Source organism: Haliotis asinina, chromosome 5, assembly GCF_037392515.1.
Source record: "Haliotis asinina isolate JCU_RB_2024 chromosome 5, JCU_Hal_asi_v2, whole genome shotgun sequence".
NCBI classification, from domain to species: Eukaryota; Metazoa; Mollusca; class Gastropoda; order Lepetellida; family Haliotidae; genus Haliotis; species Haliotis asinina.
The window spans coordinates 8457780-8481301 of NC_090284.1; the positions used below are offsets into that span (position 1 = coordinate 8457780).

At 38.9% G+C, this 23522-nt stretch overlaps 1 protein-coding gene across 2 annotated transcripts in view; it reads left to right on the top strand.

The window, feature by feature from the left end:
- The first annotated feature begins 3374 nt into the window (after positions 1 to 3374).
- The window catches only part of LOC137284660 (voltage-dependent calcium channel gamma-1 subunit-like), a 39495-nt gene continuing 19347 nt past the window's right edge, over positions 3375 to 23522 (top strand). Inside the window, exon 1 of one of the 2 annotated variants that reach the window (XM_067816558.1) lies at positions 3375 to 3973. In XM_067816558.1, the coding sequence (XP_067672659.1) occupies positions 3730 to 3973 (244 nt within the window). In that variant the 5' untranslated portion in view covers positions 3375 to 3729. The remainder of the gene's footprint in view (positions 3974 to 23522) is intronic. The other variant, XM_067816557.1, reaches the window with a different exon arrangement.

Genomic DNA, 23522 nt, shown 5'->3' on the forward strand with positions numbered 1-23522 from the left:
TTCACCACTTCACTAATATTCCCACTTTTCATCAGTGACATGTACCGGAACCTTCCCCGTGTTTCCATTCTTCCAGAAAGAAAAAACGTCAGACTGATGTTACCAATGACAGATATATGCAACGCCACATTAAGTTCTTTCCAGGACATATTACAAAATCGACACATGCCCACTAAGCACTACCATCGTGACGGGCGTTTCCATGGAGCCCCTTAGTCTTGTTTAGTGATCCCATAGGCATCGTCAATGTCCAGTCGTGACAAATCTACTGTCTGCCTAAATATGTGCACACCGTTTGTTTGGATTATATAAAATGGAAAAATCGATTCAGCCTCTGGAATGTCTCTTTGGTACAAAAATAGCTGTATCTTTATTTTCTCAAGGTTATCGCAGTGTTGTATACTTCCGATGGTGAAGGATCTGTCACATATGCTTATAAATATATATCCGTTAGACGTTTCGCTCCGCTTATAATTAAACTGTAATATATCTCCGACACAACTTTCTTTCAACCTGTTAAAAGAGACGAAATGTGAGCATGCGTTACTTCGTTGGCTACAGCACCGTGCAGGGATACGTCATTACGCCACGCCAGGTACTGCTGGCAGAGATTACCAACCCTATTATAAGGAAGAGTGAGTGATTTGGGTATAACGCCGCTTTGAACAGTATTCCAATAACATCCCTGCGTATCCCCTGCAGCTGTACTTGGGATGAAAGTCGAAATGACACATGGCGCTGTGATCGAGGAGAATAGGAATCGAACCAACGGTGATAGGTGTACGGGGTGCTAAAGGGAGACAACTGCAAAGAATATTGCGCTCCTTGGACGACTGGGCAAATCGTGTTCCCTGAAATGAGAAAAAGGAGGAGAAGAATTGTATTAAGAACGCATCTTTCCTGACAGTGTCTAGACTGCAGTCGCACTCGGACCAAATACACGTAACAGCATCAATATAAGTGCTGTTGCTACCTCTTTCTAGGACCCTTTGATTCATTGCTTGTCATATGAGATGTTGAGAAGATACATCATCGTAGGCTACAGATTTTCTGGCAGTGTCCAACTACTTCCGGGGTCCAAGACAAAACACGACGTCAAGTATCAAATAGCAGCGATCATGCAGATTTGTTGTTAAATGTTGAAGATAGTAATGTTGAAGAGAGTTGGGGTGTAAATTGACAGTAAACGTTTAAGGATGAAGGGATGTTGGCTGACATTTGCTGAATGTAATAAAAGAACATAGGATTTCAGTGCGTTCTATAAACCTAACAACTGGGTATATTCATGAAGCACGTTTTTCAGTGTAAATGTTGTTTCAACGGTCACAGTAGCAGAGTTAAAGAGTTAAAGTGTTAATCCTTGAGGAAAATAATTCATGTGACATCATGATACTTTCGAATTAGTTCACCATCAACCTATAACCTACGAACCTGTAATTCACTAAATATAGTTGCGACAGCAATCTAAAATCGACAGTTCGAATCCTAGATTTGCGTGATTCTATTTCACGCAACGGCAAAATCACACCGAGTGTGTTGGTTTAAACATGACAAACGCCCTGCATCATCTTCAGGTGTTTGTTTGTTTGTTCATTGTTTAACGCCGCATTCCACAATCGCCCAGCTATATGGCAGTGGTCCGAAAATAACCCAGTTTGGACTAGACAGGCCAGTGCATGAGCACTTGGATACGATGACATGTGTGCATAAGGTCTGCGCGTCTGACCACTCGATCCCGTTTAACCACTTCTTACGACATGCATTGCTGTAGACCAAGACCAGGATCTCATCACATCATTCTGTTGCGTTCCATTGCGTTCTATTGCGTCGTTGTTGTTGTTTTATTTATTTATTACATTTTGTTTATTTTTATTATTTTTTTCCATTTTTAATTTTTGTTATTTATTATCTGAGTTCTCAAACTGACCTCCCACATCTAACTGCATCATCTCAACCCAGACTAACTTCCTCATCCATGTTATTATGACAAATGCATCTCAAAATAGAAGACTATGTTCCCAATCCAGGGCATAACTCAATTTTCAAAACATTTATTTTTCATAAATACCTCAGCCCGACTCCCCTAATGGATGAGAAATTATTTTATCTGTTTCAGTTTTGAAGCCTACTTGGCGCTAATTTTTGCATCCCCAAGGAACAATCGTTTACACCAATAATTAAACTTTGCAACCTTCGATCCTAAAATAGAATCAAAACGATGCCGAAGATTGGCTGAGATCAATATGCTTCCCTCAAGCAGCGTTCCTCTAGGATCTGTGAGAAATCTAATCATACACGAGTTGTTGATGGAAAATAACATCAGAGGAAAAATTCAGTTATTCGCCTCAAAGAGGACCGACGTTTTCTTTTCCAAAAATATTTTAATTCGTATTTTTCGTGTCTGTTTGTCGTTCTAGCACCTGCGTTTCTTAATACGGAAATTGAAACAGGTCGTACTGAAAATATTATTATTAAATTTAGATACACAAAATTCAGTCTCCTTTCCCGAGCTGCGTCCTGTTTGTTTGTCCAGGAGGGAAGCGTGGTCGACAAAACCGGAAGATGTGATTCATCAATAAATAGAAAGTGATCAGTTAATGTTCAAGCCACACGTACGTATGTTTGAACTTATCAGAGTATATTTTTAAATACCAAATACCAAGCTTTTTTAAAGAAGAATGCGTAATTAAAAGGAAATATTTGCAGTAAGCGCAGTTTAATTGTACAATGCATTAATTGTGTAATGGGTGAGTGAGTGAGTGAGTGACTCGCCTGTTTCCAGCAAACACGTTAATTGTGCCCAAAGTGCACCAGAGGTTCTCCAATGATGCCACTCTTGTGTCAAATCTCTGCATGAAAAGTATCAGTGCTCCTCTCGGGAAAGAACTCAAAGCAGCGTACAAAATACTAGTCACTTTATAAAGGTGTCTTAATTTCAACCATACACAAGTCAGCAGAGACCATGTAATATAACATTATATGGTCTCTGATATCAGCGCAAGATTATATGTTTTCAATTTCCAATGATGGCAGCAGCTGCCATATTCAACATCGTCATGGCACTTTCAATCAACACACACGAACGATTTAATTAATCATTTACACTGACAATAATGTAGGACTCTTTCGGCTTTAACCCGCCTACTTATGTACCCCGACGTATGTTCATCCCACAGATACATATCAGTGTGCACTGAGGGCTTAGAGGGGCGGATCGATACCTTTAAATGGTGTATACCTGGAACCCACATGGTCTTAACGAGCGCTGGGCTGGTCATCGTTTGTCTTCTGCACGTGTGTCAGTTATATCACCACATCTGGTCAGTGGGGGTGCAAAGATGTAACCAGTCTGGAGAATGGAGGAATTTACCCTCCCAATGTTCACGTGAAGCAAATCAGGCAGCATATTTCCGGTGGACGAGCCCGATCGATGCACAGTAAACACATGAGCGACCATGCACTCGGACGACCGAACCAGGAACCCCAGCATTGACTTCCGATGAAAACCCAGCTCGGCGCTTAACTAGAAACGGCATATTTTCAAAAACATGAATTATAAGTTTTAAATGGATGACTGTCACTGGCAGCCGAGGAACCAAACTGGCCTTTGCATTCCCACAGCGTGCTTCCTACCGATTCTGGCCTAGCCGTGACTCTAAGCGGACGTATAGGGCAGACAAATCCTTTGTCGTCTGCTAACAGATCGGTTTACGCTGAGGATCTTACAAAATGGCGGCGCAGGCCTCGTTCGAGCGTAGAGCGCTCATAGTAGCCACTGTGTGTACCGTTGTAGGTTTTCTTTTTCAAATTGTGGCAATTTGCACGAATAACTGGCTAGTTATATCAATACCAGGAGGTGTATATCGCAATGCAAGCCGCAGGTACCTTGTTCAAGCTTTCTCCGGCCTCTGGCGAATCTGTCGGGTTGAAGTTTCGCGACTTGTGGCAGAAGGCAAAACTGTTGAGACGAGACGTGAGTACCAGTTTTCATCGCTACCCCCATATCTATAAGGCACTTTTACATCCCTGATAGCGAATTAATTCACACAGGGGGGCTGTATCGTTCTTATGTCCTCATTTGACTTCATGTTATTCACGTATTCCCTGTTACAAAAACAAAAACAATCTGATGTTGGTCTAATAATTTCAAGTTTACAACTTATTAATAGATCTCGTGCTGAAATAACCTATGACAATGCGTGTTCTGGTCAACAGTCGAAAAAGTAATTGTCTGTTACCTGTTTTGAAACTTATGACACAGTAGTTGTGTCATAAGTCCATTGAACTGATGAGTCTAATATGGGCTGTGGTAGGTATAGTCCCTCCTATCTTTTAACTCATTTACATGAAATTTCGCCAATCGTTAGACGGATTTCAGCGCTTGCAAATACATACTAATCATATACGACTATTGGCTGCATGTTTGACAGTGGGGACAGTGTGACACGTTGGTTTTAGGTTCCTATAGGTTTAATTATCTTTGCATTTCAACCAGGTTGTAATCACGTCTCCAGTCGATGTAAACAAACCTGTAGGCTTAATAAAATATTAACCATTTGTGCATTCCGTAACTCCCGCGACCGATATTTGTTTTGATCTTATCGGTACAATGCAACTAGGCACGAGCATCGTTCGAGCTCTGAACGTTGTAGTGTGTGCAGACGACCAGTTTATTGTTAGATATGTGAGAAGTTTCATTGCAGGATAGTCTAAACAGCTGTATTTACTATCAACCATACATAGCTTCAGAGGAGCATTGCTGATAGCCGGGAATTACTTTAAAAAGGGATATTGGTGATGATGTCATAGCATGTATTCCAGTGCGTTGTGACGTAACAAAAAGACTTGCCGCGTAGAAGAATCCAATTAACATAAAACCATTAACACCACCTTAAGATATTTACGGATCATGTCAAACTATCCTTGAAATTGCTATCATTAGACTGAGAGGAACAGAGAATGAAATAACATCCTAGAACGCCCCTTTCTTCCCATTAACGTCCCTGCTCTTAGCCCTGTCCATTCCTCTTGCTTCACCCAACACATAGGAAGTATCTATCAGTGTCCATGCGTCCATTACTGTGAGTAATTATATAAAAGGTACGCGGTGATATCCTTTAAAGAACTAGTTCCACTATCAGATGGACATAAATCAATAGAGACTGACGAAAGCTGAATGTAGACAGACGAAACTGAGCATTCATTGTCCAGATTCTTGTGGACTGCGACAGATGTGTGTGTCAGTGTGTCTCCCCATGGAACTACTGGTGTTATATCGGGTTACAGAACACGTGCGAGCGTGGTATGCAGCGTCTGAGGGATGCTTCAAGGAAGGGGATATGCGCTGGAGTGACGTGGGGAGGGGATGGGGCCCGCACGACGCATAACTTTGTTTTTTGCCTTAACATATCTTGCGAATATGCGTTACGTTATCGTAACCGATAACTTTCTTCTAGGAGATGTTTCAGTACGAACGGGTTTTAGAAATCTGAGTTCGCGGGTACAGTTGCATCACACGGCTCTCCCTCCCCCACCCTCTCATTCACACCATCTATCGCCTCTCCCTCCGTTCACTCCACTCCCCATCCCCCTCTCTCTCTCTCTCTCTCTCTCCCCCCTCTCTCTCTCTCCACAGACTTATCACAGAATTATCACATGTACAGTTCACACTCTTTTCTGCACCCCGCATCCCACCCCCCCACCCCCCCACCACCCCCATCCACACACACACACACACACACACACACACACACACACACACACACACACACACACACACACACACACACACACACACACCACGGCACCCTGTTCTTATTTGTCTCTTTCACCCCACGCAACTCAATACGCCCCTAAATTCTTCCTGGGACACTCCCCTCCCCTCCCCCCAACCCCCTTCCCCAACTTACTGACCCCACACCTCAATTTATGTCTCTCTTAATTATCGTCTCTAACACGTGGATGTTGATATCAAGTGAAATGTACCACACCACCTATTGCACGTAACAACATATGCACTCCATTAGATGATCACAGGAGATCATGAAGTTGTACATGTCTATTTCAGTGGTATCATATTACTAATGCACAAGAGGCAACATATGTTTATGAACCCTCACCACAATACTGCCTGATGAGTGATAGATGTGTAATCAATCGGGGGTGGTATATGTCATATGCATTTCATGACTGTTAAATGTCTGTCGTGCATTATAAATGACACTCGGTATTTCGTGCCTTAATGACGGGCGTTAACGTGTGGTATGTGGTATGACCCATTTACTGATTATCATGATTGCGACCATTTAGAGCCAAAGCGTACAACTTGTGGGGTAATTGTTCTGTAACACTTGACGTGGACAAACACTGACTTTTTTCAGCGCAACTTTAAAATCCCATGTCAGGCATAAAACCAGGTGAATACGTTAGCCATGAAGTATGTATTTCATTGCAACAAAATACGAGAAAGTAGATTCGGTTAATTTGTTAGTAAGCGAATTAGCATATGCATGTGATTAATGTATCAGAAACTAGATACTTGTACAAAAGTTTGGACAGTGTGTCAGAAACTAGATGTCAGGATAATTAAATAATGTATGATCCGCGAAGAACATGTACAGTATTACTTTTCATATACACGGCAACTACATCAGTACTGAGGGAAAGTAGCTCTCACTCACATGAGAACTGGTGCGTGGTCTTGTGAATATAACGCAGGTCACAAACTCAGCAGATTTCAGTACTGAGAGTCCTTGGGTGGAAGGCCAAGTATTTCATATTTCTTTTGTCGATTCCAGTTTAAAATGTCACAGCTGTGGGTCTCAGAACACAACCAAAAGTGACGTCATAATGCATATCTTGCGTATTTTCTTACGATAATGTATTTAATGTATATACAACCCACGTATCGTGTCAATCAGCCCAGTCATGTACGATAATGGCGGCAGTTTACTAGCTATTCCACACCACGTTCGCTCGCAGAAGTTGGTCACTTAATGTTAAATACACTCCTACCGTTAGAGCTTTAAACGTCGTTGTGGCTGTCGTGTTTGTTGAAGCAGAGATTCTAGGTGATTCTGATTATATTAATATCGTATCAAGCCTTTGTGAGAGATATAACATGTTCCATTAGGCTCGGTTCTACAGTCTGTTATATCCATGATACTCTTAACATGCAAGGTAATGAGCTTTTTCATGTACGTTTTGTATTATGTAACAAACAAGTATGTAGTTTTAACTGTTACACCTTCTCTTGCTCTCAAAATATATACATAACGATTATTGTGGATGTGGAAGTTCCATGAAGATGGGATTATACAATTGTAGCAGTTCCAGGGGATGGGTGGGGGGTGGTGGTATTTTTTAATTATATTGTTACGCAATTTCAGTTGTTCCCTATTTTAGATAATTTTGTCCGGAAATTCAGAAAATTATACAATACAACCTGTGAAATACAAACCAGTATAGACGTCGGGGGAGTTGAGTTGAAGGTATACGATGCATCTATTTCATCTCCAACAAAAAACATTGTCCGTTACACATTCTACCACACCATAGTATCTGTCATCGACCACCTATGGATTTGGCTGGCATTTTTTTAATGAACCGTTGTTAATCATTGTAATTTATGAGATAATTAGTTACCTATTACAGTCTGTCTGTACTAGGCTGTACAAATGTGCCTAGTAATGGTTTTACAACATTATCGTAAAACTGTACTCGTGTATGGGAGCTCAGACATGTCAATGGTGTCTCTCTGAATTAGATCAAATTATTTCAGTCATGATGACGAGCAAGACAGACTGCATCCCTAATTGTAGGAAGGTATTTTAGCTCAAAGCGACAATAATCTGTTCCAAATCACGTCAAGGGACATGTAAAGAGATATTATTGACAGTCACTAATATCTAACAATTCTGCAAATGCGTCTTGTAATTGCGCTTTGTGAATACTAGAAGATATTTCATATTGTGAAGATATTTCATATTATGAAGACTAGAAGATATTTCATATCGTGCATTTTTCAGTAGTCCGAATAACAAAACACTATTCATTCTGTTATTTTGTAGGCTTCACCAGAGGGAGTGAGTCAGTGAGTTGTGATTATATGCCGGCAGTATGTTAGCCCTTGTCCCGACGAGACAAAAACTTTCACCAGAATTATAAGATCCTTATAATTATAATTAAATAAGAAATATTGTTTCAAGGGCGTCCTCCCTATCTCGGCTTGGGCATTAGCGATTGTATCACAATGCAAATGGCACCTTAGGTGATCACAAGATCAGAATTTTAGATGACAATACTACATATTTAATCACCATCGATAAATGTCAGCTGAAATTTCTGTTGATACCAGAGTCACCTTCATGCTACTCTCTGAGTGCGTATTTTGTTTTCCCTAATATAACAATGATTGGTGAGTTTATAATGTCCATTTCATTTCTCCTTTATCTACTTTGTAAATGTCTTTGATGTGTATATAGACTTTTTGTCTACAGTTTGTGATTGTATGTTTCTTTACAGTAGTATTACCCGCCCTAATTAATCAAATTTAGGCACGTGCATTAGATTCCCATGTTAATTTTTTCTGTGTTGTATTTTATATCGAATTTGAATAAGACACTTCAGTGTGAAATCCAGTGATCAATCACTCTGGCGACTTGTAACTTTATTGTGTTCTTAATATGACGAACAGATGAAAGAATATTTGCAAATAGTTATGCAAATATTTAATCGAATTTCTCAAATGTATCTAAAATGCATTAGGTTTTAAATCGCTCCTTTAATTTGAATAATGTGTTTTAGGTTTTATAAAAGACGTTTAACCTTTGTAGAAAATTACTAGCAGAGTTTTAGCTGCTGTTTAAATTTAAAGGATACGTTTTTGCATATTGCGGTAAAAATCACAAGTTATTTGTGAAGCTGCAAGATTGAGTAGTTTAGTTTTCAGAATTTTGACTATTACTCCAGAGATCCCAAAATTATACAGCCTAAATTATGCAAAATTAACTGACATAAGAGCTTGAAATGAAAGTGAAATGAAGTTTGTCTTGTTTTTTGTTAAAGTGTTGTTTTATATAATATGTAGCCTAGAGAATCTTGGAGTCAAGCAATACTGGAAAACACAAAGTGTGACAGATTTGGTTAGGACTTTAAACACACTGAGAGTCGCCGTCGTTGAATCACATTATTTTCCTTACTGCCTTGCTCTACCTGTTAAGGTAAAGTCCGAAACGAAGTCTAGATTTGCTCAAGTAACTGGTTTATTTGTTACTAACAAAATAACATATGTTCAGAGATGAAACGATAGTCTAACGGCACAGTTGCACATTGAACTCCATATTAAAGCCTCTGTGCCAACACTGTGTCCAAAACATTTAGTGCAAATATTTCACATTTGAAAGGACCAATATTCTCCAAAGTATGCTACAAATAGAAAATTGCACTTTAGAGTGAGGAGTTGCTGTTTTCTGTCCTCAGAGTCCTCGAAATGACAATCAATTCTGCTGAGACTGTGTCGTCGCGAGCGAGGAACCTTGTTCCAGTTCATGTTGGCTCTGTGTATTTAACACGGTGACAATGTCTTTACTGGATATCTCGATACTACACTAACTCGGATGTCTCGAATGTGGAGTGGATCCATGTATCTGGATGCATGTTGTATTGCGAATGGCGATAGCTTCCAATGTCCCATCTCTTAGATAAGTTAACAAACATGACTAAAACCACAGACAGTTGTATAAACGAAAGAGGGCATGTAAAATTCAGGAAGACACCATTACCAGATTGTTAGCTCAAGTGAAGGCACTCCAATCTGAATATGTAATAAATGTATCTTGAAATAAAGTCACTATTGAAAGAAAGCTTATTTACTAACACAAAAGACATAATGTTCAATCTATGTTCTGAAACGGCAGAATTCACACCAACGCATTATGCCCACTAAATAGTGTCCATCACGTCATCTGATATGGCGGCTAGGCGTCCCAACTTGACGAGATGGCGTCCGTTCGTATGATGCTAAAACTGCGTCCCGGCACAGTAGCCATCCACCATCTTATACTCTGAGAGCTGCAGCAACAGGGGCCCTCTTCCCCCGAGCACCTAAATTACCACTTCATAAAACATACCCGCAGGTGGTATGCGTGTGGCCTCCGCGCAAGGGACGTTGGGAAATACAGTGTATAATGGACAATGCATATTTCATCGAGCTGTTACTCAATGTGTGCAGGCGCCCAGACCACGTGTTGTGTATACGATGTAATCCTAGATGGGTTAAATGTAATGCACATCATTGTAAATGTTGTCTTTGACGTCACAGGAACTGGATTTTCAGTAAGATCCTAATATCGATTAGTTTTTGAAAGGGGTCTTGTAGATCCCCGGTCAATCAAGTCGTGTTCATGTCTGTTTCCTATGAATCACATATATTCAAAGACTTGAAAAGACACTTCAGCTCCTTTGCATATAAATGTAAATATAAATGGCAAAATTGTGATGACACCACGTGTTCTCGAAAAGGATAAGCATTTCGACACATATATTGCGTGTTACTCCCATTGAACAGTACTACAGATATATCAGGACATGTCTGCTTAACCGGGGAAGAAATCCCGGAGTTACAGATGCGACTGATACATTAAGCCTTACAAGATATATATTGGTGGAACCCACAACACGGATATGGCGCTTACAAACCTAGAAACATAAATAATAAAACCACAATCACTGACTTTCCAAGAGGGACTCATGTTTGGGCCGTTCTACGGATAATCATTAATGATAAACCTGTACAAGGTAATTACAAATAATTTGTCTTCGAAGAGTAAAATGCATTCGAAGAGATAATGTTCCTCCATGCATTTCATACTTCAAGAAGCGAGGACTGTGAAGTGTTAGAATCAGTATGGATATTTTATACAGCAAATTAGAGAACTACTTAATGCCCAACATGTCAATATCATTGATGGACAAAGAGGTGTGTATCACGATTATACATTTTGTGCAGCAAGTCTGCAAGTGCCTAAGAGATTAAAGAATGTACAGTGTTGTCTATAGACTCGTAGCGTGACAGATACCCATAGTCTTGTGATCACGTACATGCAACCAGCGATTCACTTGAAACACCGAGTATATTGACAGAGCTTGGCTATGTGTCTTACATATCGGAAATAACAATGTCTGTTCTTGGTTTCATTGATGTCGTGATGCATTCGAGTAAATTATCATCTGTTAAGCACAGTCCCTTTTCATCAGTAATCTATAGCTCCACGTATAATGTTTCATTGGCTTTGATAACCTGAGGTTTATAGAAATACACACGTCCATGTGTGATATATTTCAAACTGTGCATGTCTATTTCAGAACCGAGTGGTGTTATAACAGGTTCGCGAGAGCAAAAACATGAGACGGTCAATTTTGCACTTGAGTGATCCATTTTGTGACCCAATGATTGGTGCGTGATGGGTTGACTTCGTACGCATGCACAGCTGACCAACGTGGTGTTAGTGTGACCAGACACCACGATCGTCAAGGGAAGTAATTATGGTTTCATCGGTTCCGACTGCAATTTAGCACGGTACATCTGACCATCTGGCGATGCATTAAATCACTGGTATTTCTCCGCTAAATTGACATTTGTTGAAGTGATTTAGCATTTCATTAAGTATAAGATTTTGGCGACAACGAAATACCAAATGTCTTTGTCGACCTTAACCATCCTATTAATGTCCTCTCTTTCTAGACATTTACTTAAGCAAGTTTGCATTCTGCCTTTTGACGAACACACCTGTTAAGCGTTCAATCACCTGCATGGCTAAAATGAGAAAACGCGGTTCAACGACTATGTTGATAATTTAAGATTAACAAGATATCGTGACATCTCTAACCTTTACTAAGACAGCTATATATTACCTTCGACAATATATTTAATGCAATGGTAATACTTTATTTAGACGGGTGTCTGTAGTTACTTTTATCGATTCGTCTTGTACATGTCCGGAAATCCAATATTTCATCGTCGTTGCATGTATGCGGACAGAAAAGTCTTCTCCTAGTATTCATTTGGTATATAGTTGGTATTCATAGCGGTGTCTATTCTATATTAACCCGAAGAATATTGTGAATGAATCATGCGGCAGGCTTTACATTTTCTTATTGTCTTACTATCTGACCACCTGGTCAGATGTTGTGACACACCAAGGGATGCAACTCTGCAACTGTGCCTTTTGACTATTAGCTCCCCTGCAAGGTACAGGAACAACTAATTATTCAGGTCACACCTCCCTGTCTGGTCTCAGGTGACGTTTACGAGAGAGTTAACCCGATTCCGTATTCTTCACGAATAAAAGTAGTGATCAGTGCCTTTCCTTTCATCCAAACGATCCCCAATTTAGATTTACCGAATCAAGGCTTGCTTCATGTTTATTTTTGAGAAGTCTGTGAGCAGTATTTGTCACGCCGCATTCTTCGTGTTTCATGTTGAACACTGTCAGCTTTCTGCGCTAAAGATGTTTTTTACACCTATTTCTCTCCCAGGAACAAAGTAGTGGCTAGGGGTATGATCCACGGATATGTTTTCCGACTGCGCATGTCGTAATCTGCTTTTGCGTGATGTGGCTCAAGAAATAGTCCCCAAGTGCCTCTCATTGAGAGTGCCAATGATATAGTGCGACATAACGCAGAAGCAGTTCACGCTTAACTCTAAAGTGTGATTTCTCAGGAGCCTTATTAAGGGAAGCCGATCTCCTCCAGCATCCGCAGCACAAACTACACAGACAAGTATTGCGCTTACAGGGATGAAGATGTCTCAATTTATTAGATGCAACAACTTTCAACGGAGAACAACATCGTCCTCAAATAACATGTAGTTATTTATGACTACACGTCAGATGATGATACGAATCATGATTAAAATTAAAATTTGGCGTGTTGTGATTTTGGCTAGAATTCATTTTAAGTGTCTCTCTATTACTATAAATTATAAAATGAAGTCGAATCATTTGGGAACCGTCTTGGCAAGGCAACTCGTTTCATGTACTTTCGACTCCAGGCCCAGTGCAAAGAAACTTGTGTCTACAGTTAACATTTACAGTCATACCTGTTATCCCTTTTCTATATAAAAAGATAACATTTCATGACTCGACAATTTATCTACATCGACAATGTTCAATAACCATTTACCAAATCAAATAGTCGAGGTTATGTCGTTGAGTCTGTTCAGATTCAATATGGTCCAAAACGCAAAACCTACGCCATAATACAATTGCCAACAACAGCTGAACATTTGCCAAAAGAAATACTATACGCTTCAAAAGTCATGCTGTATGTTCGGTGATGTCTTCTCGATGGCGGTAACTGGATCCGTGTTGTCATCAACATCTTCAATGTGGGATTAATCTAGTTCCTTGTAATATGAACTCTGCTCTCTCGGCGATTAGAAACTGATCCTTGCATCCAGCAATTGGAGGCATCTTTCAGCCTAGTCTTCCAGTTCTTGGAGAAATGCTCTATCATTACTTCTTGTCATGGTGAAGGTCATAAAGATAATTTGAAGATACTAAATCTGTCTATTCACCAATATCTGATCATGTTTTACAGACTTGCTGTCTGTCTGATGGAATTATGCATCTGTCGCGAAAAGATCAAACAGATGTATGTGATTACAATCGATGCGGAGTATTTGAACAGTGCACTCAGCAAATTCCCTACCATCAAACCGGCGAGCCTGCACATTCATCTGTGTTGGCTCTGTAGCGTTACCGTTCATTCATTGTCTCGTTATCACGAAATGGTCAAGTGAATGCGGTTTGTTTAGGTTTTGTGCGTTAATTAATCGTATTAATGCAATGCTTTTTATGCAGAGGAGACTTTTCAGTCGAAATGATGAGGCTGTATAACCTGATTTTCTCGATTACAAGTAAATATTGATGCAAATTGTCAGCACAGAATAACAACCGAAATAGATTCCGTTGGCCGTAACAGGCAATATGGCAAATATGTTTTCTAAAAATTAGCGCTAACACCAGGTGTTTTCTAGCTGTACCTGTATAAACAGCTTTCGATCATGTAACGAATTTCTTCATGCTGCCTTGGCGCGATGTGTTCATCACTTTAAGTCATTCATGCAGCTCACTGCGTCTCGACTGAGGTGCATACACTACTAGAAAATGTAACATGGACACCTTGGTTTATGGTTAATGAAGATCATGAAGATAAAACAAACGACAGTGGGTGTTTGGTGGTGATGCACTAGATACGGGTATCGCATGGGTATGCTGTATTAGGTCGAGTATCTTCAACCTTTGTATTTTTTTTTGAAAATATCCAATGCTGAACAGAATGATCTATTTGCCCTGTTGGTTGTCTTAGGAACACCTGGTGTAACTCAATGTCAAGGAGAAAATCTGAATACTTCATGTCAACGAGATGTATATAGCATGATTGATTGACATGTCCTTCAGCATGGTATCACACATGTATGTATATAACAATGTCCTTCTACATGTGACGAGGGATTCAGTTACCGCCTAGTGGGCCTAGCTATGCAAGTAAATACGTTCAGACCAACGCGGCGAATTGGCCAGTAAATTATTCAGGAAGCTCTGTGCTGTTCCGGGTGATGTCTGTTGATCAGCTGCAGTTGTAATTGACTTAGCCTTTCATGTGGTCTTGACGAACTGCCAGTCACTGTCACAGATCACTGAGATTCTCAGGGCCTTTACAAATAACAGCAGGCTTGTCATAACATAATTATTCCTTGACCTTAGCAGGTTCTTTGTGGTAATTAGAAACTCCACAGATGTTTCGATGCGGGTCTCTGCTTTGTTCTCTGTGTGTGTATCTTAAAATAACGTCTTCGCTATTGTGCTTATATAATGTACACACTCACACTGCACACATACATACAGAGGGTCTCATACAGAAAAATGCATGCATGGGTACACATACACAGGTACGTGTCTGCGTGCCTGCGTGCCTGCGTGCCTGCGTGCCTGCGTGTCTGCGTGTCTGCGTGCCTACAAACACACACTTACTGGACTAAGGCTTAGTCTTTTAATATACAATTTTTATAGTAACGCACTAACCCATACAAATTGAAAGGGAGCCCCAGGGAGATAAGAGGTTCAGAACCTGAACCTGAGGTAATATATAGACTTGCGTTATTTAGGGCTTTAGCATTGTAGAAAGGACTTGGCAGTAGGGAAAAATAATGTGGTTCGGAGCCTGCGATAGACTAACATGCATGCATACATACCTACATACATACGTACGTACGTATGTACGTACCTACCTACCTACGCACGCACGCACATCTGTTATTTTATGCTTGCATAATAGTAGCTGAAACGAAGGCTCACCTGCTGTCTCCCTTCCGCCACTATGGTATTTATGTATAAATTCCTGTATGTGTGACACACCCCATTACTTAGCCATGTCCCTGAATGGGCACCCTTTCGACCTTATTATCAACCAACATCGACCGGTCCATCACTCCTGAACATGAAAATAGTCTCCCCTCTCTTCTGACCAACCATTCCCGACTTTCACAAACACGTCTACCTACCCACCTACTTGAATGTTCATAACGCTATCTGTCACGAATTCACAAAACCTCAGTACAAGTGAGCAAGTAAGTTTAGTTTTGCACCGCTTTAGCAATGTTCCAGCAAATATCACAGTGGGGGACAGCAGAAATGAGCTTCACGCACTGTACCATGTTGGAACCCGGGTCTCGAGCTTACGCTTGAACCACAAGGCTACACTACCACCTCACCTCAGTACGATGTGTAGATACGAGATCCCAAATTCTGATTTCAATATCACTAGAAATAAGTCATATATTTTAATATATTTTGATGACATACATGTGTATAGTTTAAATATTGAACACATGCTGCGAATAGAACCCGTAGTTTGTATACAACACACTCGACATTATCTCGAAGCTGGTTTACTCCAGAATCATTTACAAAAATACAAGTTGACTTGTCACGTGCGCCCTGATTTAACTGCCTCCGCGGGGTACCTATGGAAACCAGAATCATGAATTCCATTTAGACATGTAACAGACACTGAGTGTATTACAGTACGTAACCGGATATGAGTACTGGCTTCCTTAGGTAATCCAATACAGGTTACGTTGTTGTCGACATTCCTAGCAGCACGTACCATCTCTCAATGCCATGTTACAACGACTGGTCTCGGGTACATGTCGGACCCTTTAGATTGTGCGGTTTCGTAATGAAACTCATCAAATTTGTGGAGAATAACTAACTTTATTACTGCAAATCACAGATGATTACAGTCATCTGCTGTCTGGACCCGTTTTTGTGATGCTTCAGCGTGTCTGGCTGGTGGAATACTTCTAGTAAAAAACACATGAAGTCGGTACTTGTACGAGTTCATTCTAGATTAAAAATCTCGTCCCCCAGACTCAGGAGAATAAATTAACTATGAGGTTTGGCAAGTCTAGATTGCCTCAGCATCTGGATATTAATTATTTTTCTATAGCCTTCGTTTGGAGGCCATCATGATAATAACTGACTAAATATGAGTCTGGATATATACAACAGCCTTTCTCCAGCTTAGACAAGATACAGGCAATCATGTATGGATTTAAATAAAAACTCTTCTAGAGGTTAGACAGCATACACGTAACCATGTATAAATTTCAATAACAGTCCTTTAACAGGTGTGACAAGATACAAGCAATCATACATCTTACGAGAGTGTATTTTCTGTAAATTGTTTTATTGATTGGGTGATAATTATTATTTGGGTCACAATGTTTAATGTCTTGAGTGATAATTATTATTTGGGTCACAATGTTTAATGTCTTGAGTGATAATTATTATTGGTCACATTTCGTACCATAAATGTTCAGTACTTTTCGTAGTTTGGCAGCAGACTTTACGGAAGTGCTCTAGAGTTGCCTCCCTTGATGAATTGTTTACTTCCGGTAGAGAATTCTACATTAATGGCGATGGTTGTATGTTCTCGAAAATTCTAGAACAGGTGACTTTGTATATAAAGGCTGGTAGTCGTGTTGACACGGGACGCACACACAGATTAACTGGAGTAACATCAAACTGCCTTCGTCAACGCTTTACCTACATAACCGCTGCCTGACAGCTCGCTGTGTTGCATTCAACAAACAAAACCTGTTTCTCACTTTCACACCAAGACTTGGGTGAGCTGACATTATATTTGTGACCCATTACTTTAGAACTGACCCAATTACATTGAACATGAAACCTGTCTTGTGAATCTTTTGCGTATTGCCTTTGTTTTTTATGAATATAAATCAGTGAAAATTTCAGACATCTCAGTGTTGTATATAACTAGTTCTGAGGGGATTTCTTACAACTTTTGTCACGTCAAATGTTAACTGTAACAGTATAAATTTCAATAACAACCCTTCTCCAGGTTAGACAAGATACAAGCAATCATATATAAATTTCAGACAACCCTTCTCCAGGTTAGACAAGATACAAGCAATCATAAATAAATTTCAGACAACCCTTCTCCAGGTTAGACAAGATACAAGCAATCATATATAAATTTCAGACAACCCTCCTCCAGGTTAAACAAGATACAAGCAATCATACATAATTTTCATAGCTTAAGGTCCAGCCCGTCAATATGCATATCCATATGCATTACAAGATTATTGATTCAGTTGGTTTTATATCAGATTGTGATTCAGATGGTTTATAACCTAACTAAACTGTAGGTGTTGTCCTGTTAAGTAGGTTTGGGTGGTATGCCTGACGAGGTTGTTGTAGTAACCTAGTAAGGGCCAAGCTGAATTCTTATTTTTTTGCCGATATTACCTACTTCCATTCGTGAAGTGTTTTGTATTAAGACTGGTTAGTGTTCTGTGTTTTCGGTTCATCGAGGATGGTACATTTCATTATGCCAATCTGTACGGGCTTTTATGTGTGTGATCTGAGCGTAACAAATTATGATCTTTCAACAATCTGGGTGTTTTAAACAGCAAGGTAAACATTTCAGTTATCTGTTAGCAAGATTACCACCTCTCAAGACAATAATTCTTTTTTTTCTGATTACAAGATTGCGTTGAAATCTGTGTAATACATATGCATCTTTTAACTGGTAATGTGTATATGTAGGCTACACAAGACATTTTTCAAAATATCATGAGGAATAGATAACTCTTACTTAAAGAGTTTACGAATGCACAATTACGAAATTGTCATTTTGCGAAATTTGGGAAAATATGTATCGAATTATTTTTAAAATTATGTCTAATTATTTATTTGAACAATATGTCTACACGTAAATATTTTATTGGAGGCAATAAATATTTGTGTGGAATAAGTAACTGAGTAAACAGTTAAGCAGGAATCAACACATCAGACTTAACATGATGTGGACACTACTACGTTAAGAAGAGCTTGTGTCATCTGGGAGTGTTGAACGTTAATCATCAAGATACAGAAAGAGAGAATCTCATCACACTCAAGTGTTTGACTGAGTAGTCGAGGTAAGAAGCAATACTATATGTACCTCATTCCCCAACACGTGGTGAAGAGCGAGCGGACTTAGTTCAAGGAAGGGTCTGTATTCAGTTCACGGTGACTGCATCATGTTTGTTCCTCCAGGCTCCAAACACCCGTGTTCTAATGAGCTCCAGTCTCCCCGTTACCTTTTCACCTTATGGTTCAACTCCCTTTGCCCCGGACCCCCAAAGCGCCATATTCCTGTACAAAGCCTACCCAGGTAACACCTAAATGTCAGAACGTATCTCAAGGAACCTTTATCTCCTTCTGTGTGGGTGAACATGCTTGATACACTCACGTCAAGAACCTATGCTGATATTCCTTTCAGTGAGGTGTATGAGGTGTTACATCGAGATAACAAGTCCTCATGAATTTATTGACAGTAGCAAATTATATCAGGTGATATGTATAGGGTATATACAAGATAACCTTTGTTCAAGAGACTATCTTAAGAAACAGACTCCATTTGGTGCGGAGGGTAAAATAACTGTAAAATGTGTATGAATGGACATTGAACACCAGTGATGACACCTGGTGTTATCGGAAAGAGTAAGCATGTTTTGCCATACCGGCAGCCGTCATTCAAACAATCTGCCTTAAGAAGTAAGTATTAATTTTTGGAAAGATACGGCACGTTAAATCTCCTAATCATCATCATCGTCGTCACCATCATCATCATCATCATCATCAAAGATACGGCTGCTTGTTGAAAGGCTGCTATGATGCCTTCATATAGTAAAACAAAAATAGTTGTGACACTACTCACCAAATACATACTCATGATAGACATAGAGAATTGTCTGGTTTTCATCTTCTTTTTAATCTTAAAACAGAAAAGAATGAACTTTATTCCTTAACAAGAATCAACAGAAAATGAAACCCAGAAAATTCTCTGTGTTCATCACATGGCATCTTCTAAAATACCACCAATTGTACAGTCGACTCTATGCCAGATATTTCTAATGAATGTGGAAAGGTTTTTGTCGCTTCTATTTACCAGCTCTTGTTATAGTTAAGGATTGACTGTGACGAACGATGTAAGAAATCCCCTTGTGAACCTGCAAAACAGAACGTCATAAACTTTCAAATTATGTATTATTATGCAACGAGAGCAAGGTATACAAAGTCACAAGTCAATTTCACAATGCTGATTACAAATACAATTCAAGAGAGACTAAGTCAATGGGTCACAAAATATTACATAGCAAACTCACCAAAGTGCGAGAATCAGCTATGCAGAATGTAAACACAGCGATCGGTCTGACAGCGGATGATGTAGATAAGGCGTTGATGATTGTTGGCGATGTAACTCCAGCAAATATGAATGAGTGTCACCCTCAACACGGCAACCAGCCTTTTTATATATACTAAGTCATTCCCCGAAAGTTCGGGCACTTACGAACATCGTCAACACTGTAGAATGCCCTGAATACATCTCCCGGAAGTAAACACATAGATAACTAGGAGCAGATAAATTCCGGAAAACCAGAATCCTAAAAGTGTTGACCATCTATTAAAACGAAATGTGACCCATCATAATTATTATTCAAAACACTAAATTTTGCGACCCAATAATAATTATTACTTAATATACAGAAAATACACACTCGTAACACTCTACATGTGTGACATAAACCACTGTCGAAACAGTTTCAAATAACGCGGTAGATTGTGGTATAGGTGTGGAAACATTATCAAATGAAGGAAAGGCATTAGGGTCTCTTGGCAATCAATGATGAATGTGCGAGGCATTGATCAGGATTTCTCCATGGATCAGCAGTGCAAATGACATTAGTTTGGGCATGATATATGAGAGGATAATGTATAGGTCATATCATGAAAAGTAGTGAGAGACAGATTTCTCTAGCTTGTAGAATGTTTATGCTTCCTTTCGGTTTTTAAACCTAATCTATAACCATATAGGGCTTATAGCCTGATAAAACCATTGCACTATAGCAAAATATATATCAAAGTTGAATTATTAATTCGCCATAACAACGATGGTTTAAAAATAGAACATCTCATCTTTGGCTTGTATAGATTACGTCACCCACGTTTGTTTCTCTCTAAAACAAAAATATTACGTATTTACGTTTTTATAAACGTTACCATGTACTTATCGTAAAGATGCATATTTACTTCAAAATATTTATACATATATATATATATATATATATATATATATATATATATATATATATATATATATATATATATATATATATATATATACACACACACACACACACACACACACACATATACATATACATATATATATATACATATATATATATATATATATATATATATATATATATATATATATATATATATATATATATATATATATATATATATATATATATATATATATATATATATATAAATTGCAATGAATGGTCATATAAATATTGCATATAGTGCATAAAGGTTGTTTTGTGGAAGGTATAAGTATATGACTGGTTTCACTGTGTCTGCCTCTCGACTTGGATATGCTAATCGATCGGTATCTCAAGAATATCTATGTTTCATCCTTGTCGCATGTTACAAAGATGTACTATATGCGTGTAACTGTTATCTATGTCCATATATCACCAGCTTGAAAGGTAAATCTATCAAGAGGATGGATTTATTAATACAGTACTCAGGTCGGGGAAATGTATCTTTTGTTGCTTCGGAAAAGAAATTATTGATTCTTTCGGAGGAATTGGACTTAAGACGTCTGAAGAAAGTAATATGAGATGAAATAATTTTGATTATAGATCCTGTTTTTTTCTCAGCATGACTTACGGCAATTAAGTTGAATTGGATTAAACATTGGTTTAAGAAACTTTTCCGATAACGATTAATTTCTTACTTGAAGAAATAATAAGTTTTAAATGGCGTTCGTTTTAATTTGTTTCATTTTAGTGTTTGTATTGTTGTTATCTTTTTAATCTGTGTTTTGTTACTCCAATACCGTACGAATTGTAGTTTCCATAACAATGTTAGTTTTGACTTTCCATGTTCAATGTAAATTTCGACCACTGATGCAATGATTTTGAACCATCAAGACTGAAAGTGAGGACTGAGCAAGTTGCTGCTTGAAATGTCATCATGACCATACGCATACTGAACAGGAAAGGAAACGCAACTTTTTCTTTTTTTTCTTTGTTTTTTGGTCCATTAATACTGAATTAATTTGTGTTTGATAGATGAGTCATTGAACGTGTTTTGAACCCAAAATTAGAGGATACTTAGAGGAGTTATTCATGTTGTGAGTCACGGGATTGTCTTGTGCAGACCGGATTATATAACAGCCTTTGCGAGTAGTTTGCTTAAAACAGCATCCATTTGTCACCGGTTTGTCCACATACGACATCAGACGTATGTACGTACTAGTCTACTCTACCGCATATTAATTTATTGCACAGCATGTCAGTGTAACCAGTCTAGTGACAGAGATGATGTTGTGAAATTACCTTCTGGCCGTATCGCATACAGGTCAGGCTAACATTTACCTTGATAATCATATCAACAGCTGTGTAATATGTTCTGGAAGAGGATGCATTGTATCACTCGTGCATCACCTTTGGATATCACTGATGATATCAGCGCAGATTGTTGACAGTTGATTACATCACGCTTGTTGCAAATGTTTGGGGAAATCAGCATGAAGCTTATTTACTGCGTTTCGGGACGTTTTGACTTGTAAATGTTTGACATGTATTCTAACAATAATTATCGACCTGTAACTCGTGTCACCTTACATTATGCAGAATTTCCATGTTTTGATGTGATTTAGCGAGTATGTTAAATGGACTCAGATCGCATTACCAATATGGCCTCTATTGTAATATATTTTCGTCTTGAAGATATCAATTACCATCACATGACAGATGACAAATTGAAGGTTCAATATTGAATAATTCAGGAGTTTTTTCATGATATATTGATTGTTTGTGCATGTTGAAAATGTAATACAATACTGCCTTGAATCATTGGATATTTGATATGACGAAATGAATGTTATCTCTTGAACAACGTTTGCATTTTTCAATGTAAACAATTGTCGTATCTGATAATATGATGATATCTGTCTTTTGAAAAAAATGAACATACGTCTAACCTTTTTTTTATCAAACATACCTGTATACTTTCTTTTGTCCGTCAGTATAGCTTTGTCGAGTGTATTTGTTTCTCATCAAACGTTCTGGCATTTTAGTGGAAATGTCTCGATGCGCGTTACTATGGTGAACTAGGTTTTGTGTGTTGAGAGAGCTACCCCCTGCATACAACAACCTTCTGTGTATTTCTTCAGCGACGTGAAACAAAGTAGTTCCACCTGGTCCTTTCTTGCTTCTGGTGTTATTTCCGCACTGCCATGTGTCTTTCATGAGAGTTAAACCGTGATGCACTTGTGTTACATATGACGAAGTGTGTAGTTACCGTTTACACTTTGAAAAGGATCCCTTTTTACTGTAACGTTGTTGGATGAAAGAAAGGTGTAAGAGTGAATTTCAAAGTCAAAACTGAAAACATCTGTATGTGCCATCAACTGGAGAATGATAGTCATGGGACCCTGTCATATTGCCGTGGTGCCTTTTCTACTCTCAGCCCTCCCATGAACAGTTAGAAGGTGTAAAGCTCGTAAATTACGAGCTGATACTAACGGGTACCCATTTGCGACGCGAGTATTTCGAGGAGTTGGGGATTTATTGATTGTTAGTGAACCATGATTATTTTCTCAGTGATACCATTAGCAATGAGTGTTTCTGATAAAGACATATCTTCATGATATCATCGTACGCCTGTCTATCCTAGTAGGGGTGATCTATTTGATTGACTTCCGGCTTGTCATGTATTAATGACAGAACAGGATCCGCGATACACTGAGTATATGGTAAGGGTGGACTAGTAATTGCATTGTCACAATTTCTGATGAGCGCTGTACCTCGTCTAGATACAGCTGTGTAGGGAATGAATGTCTTACTATCGATATGTCACACTAACACT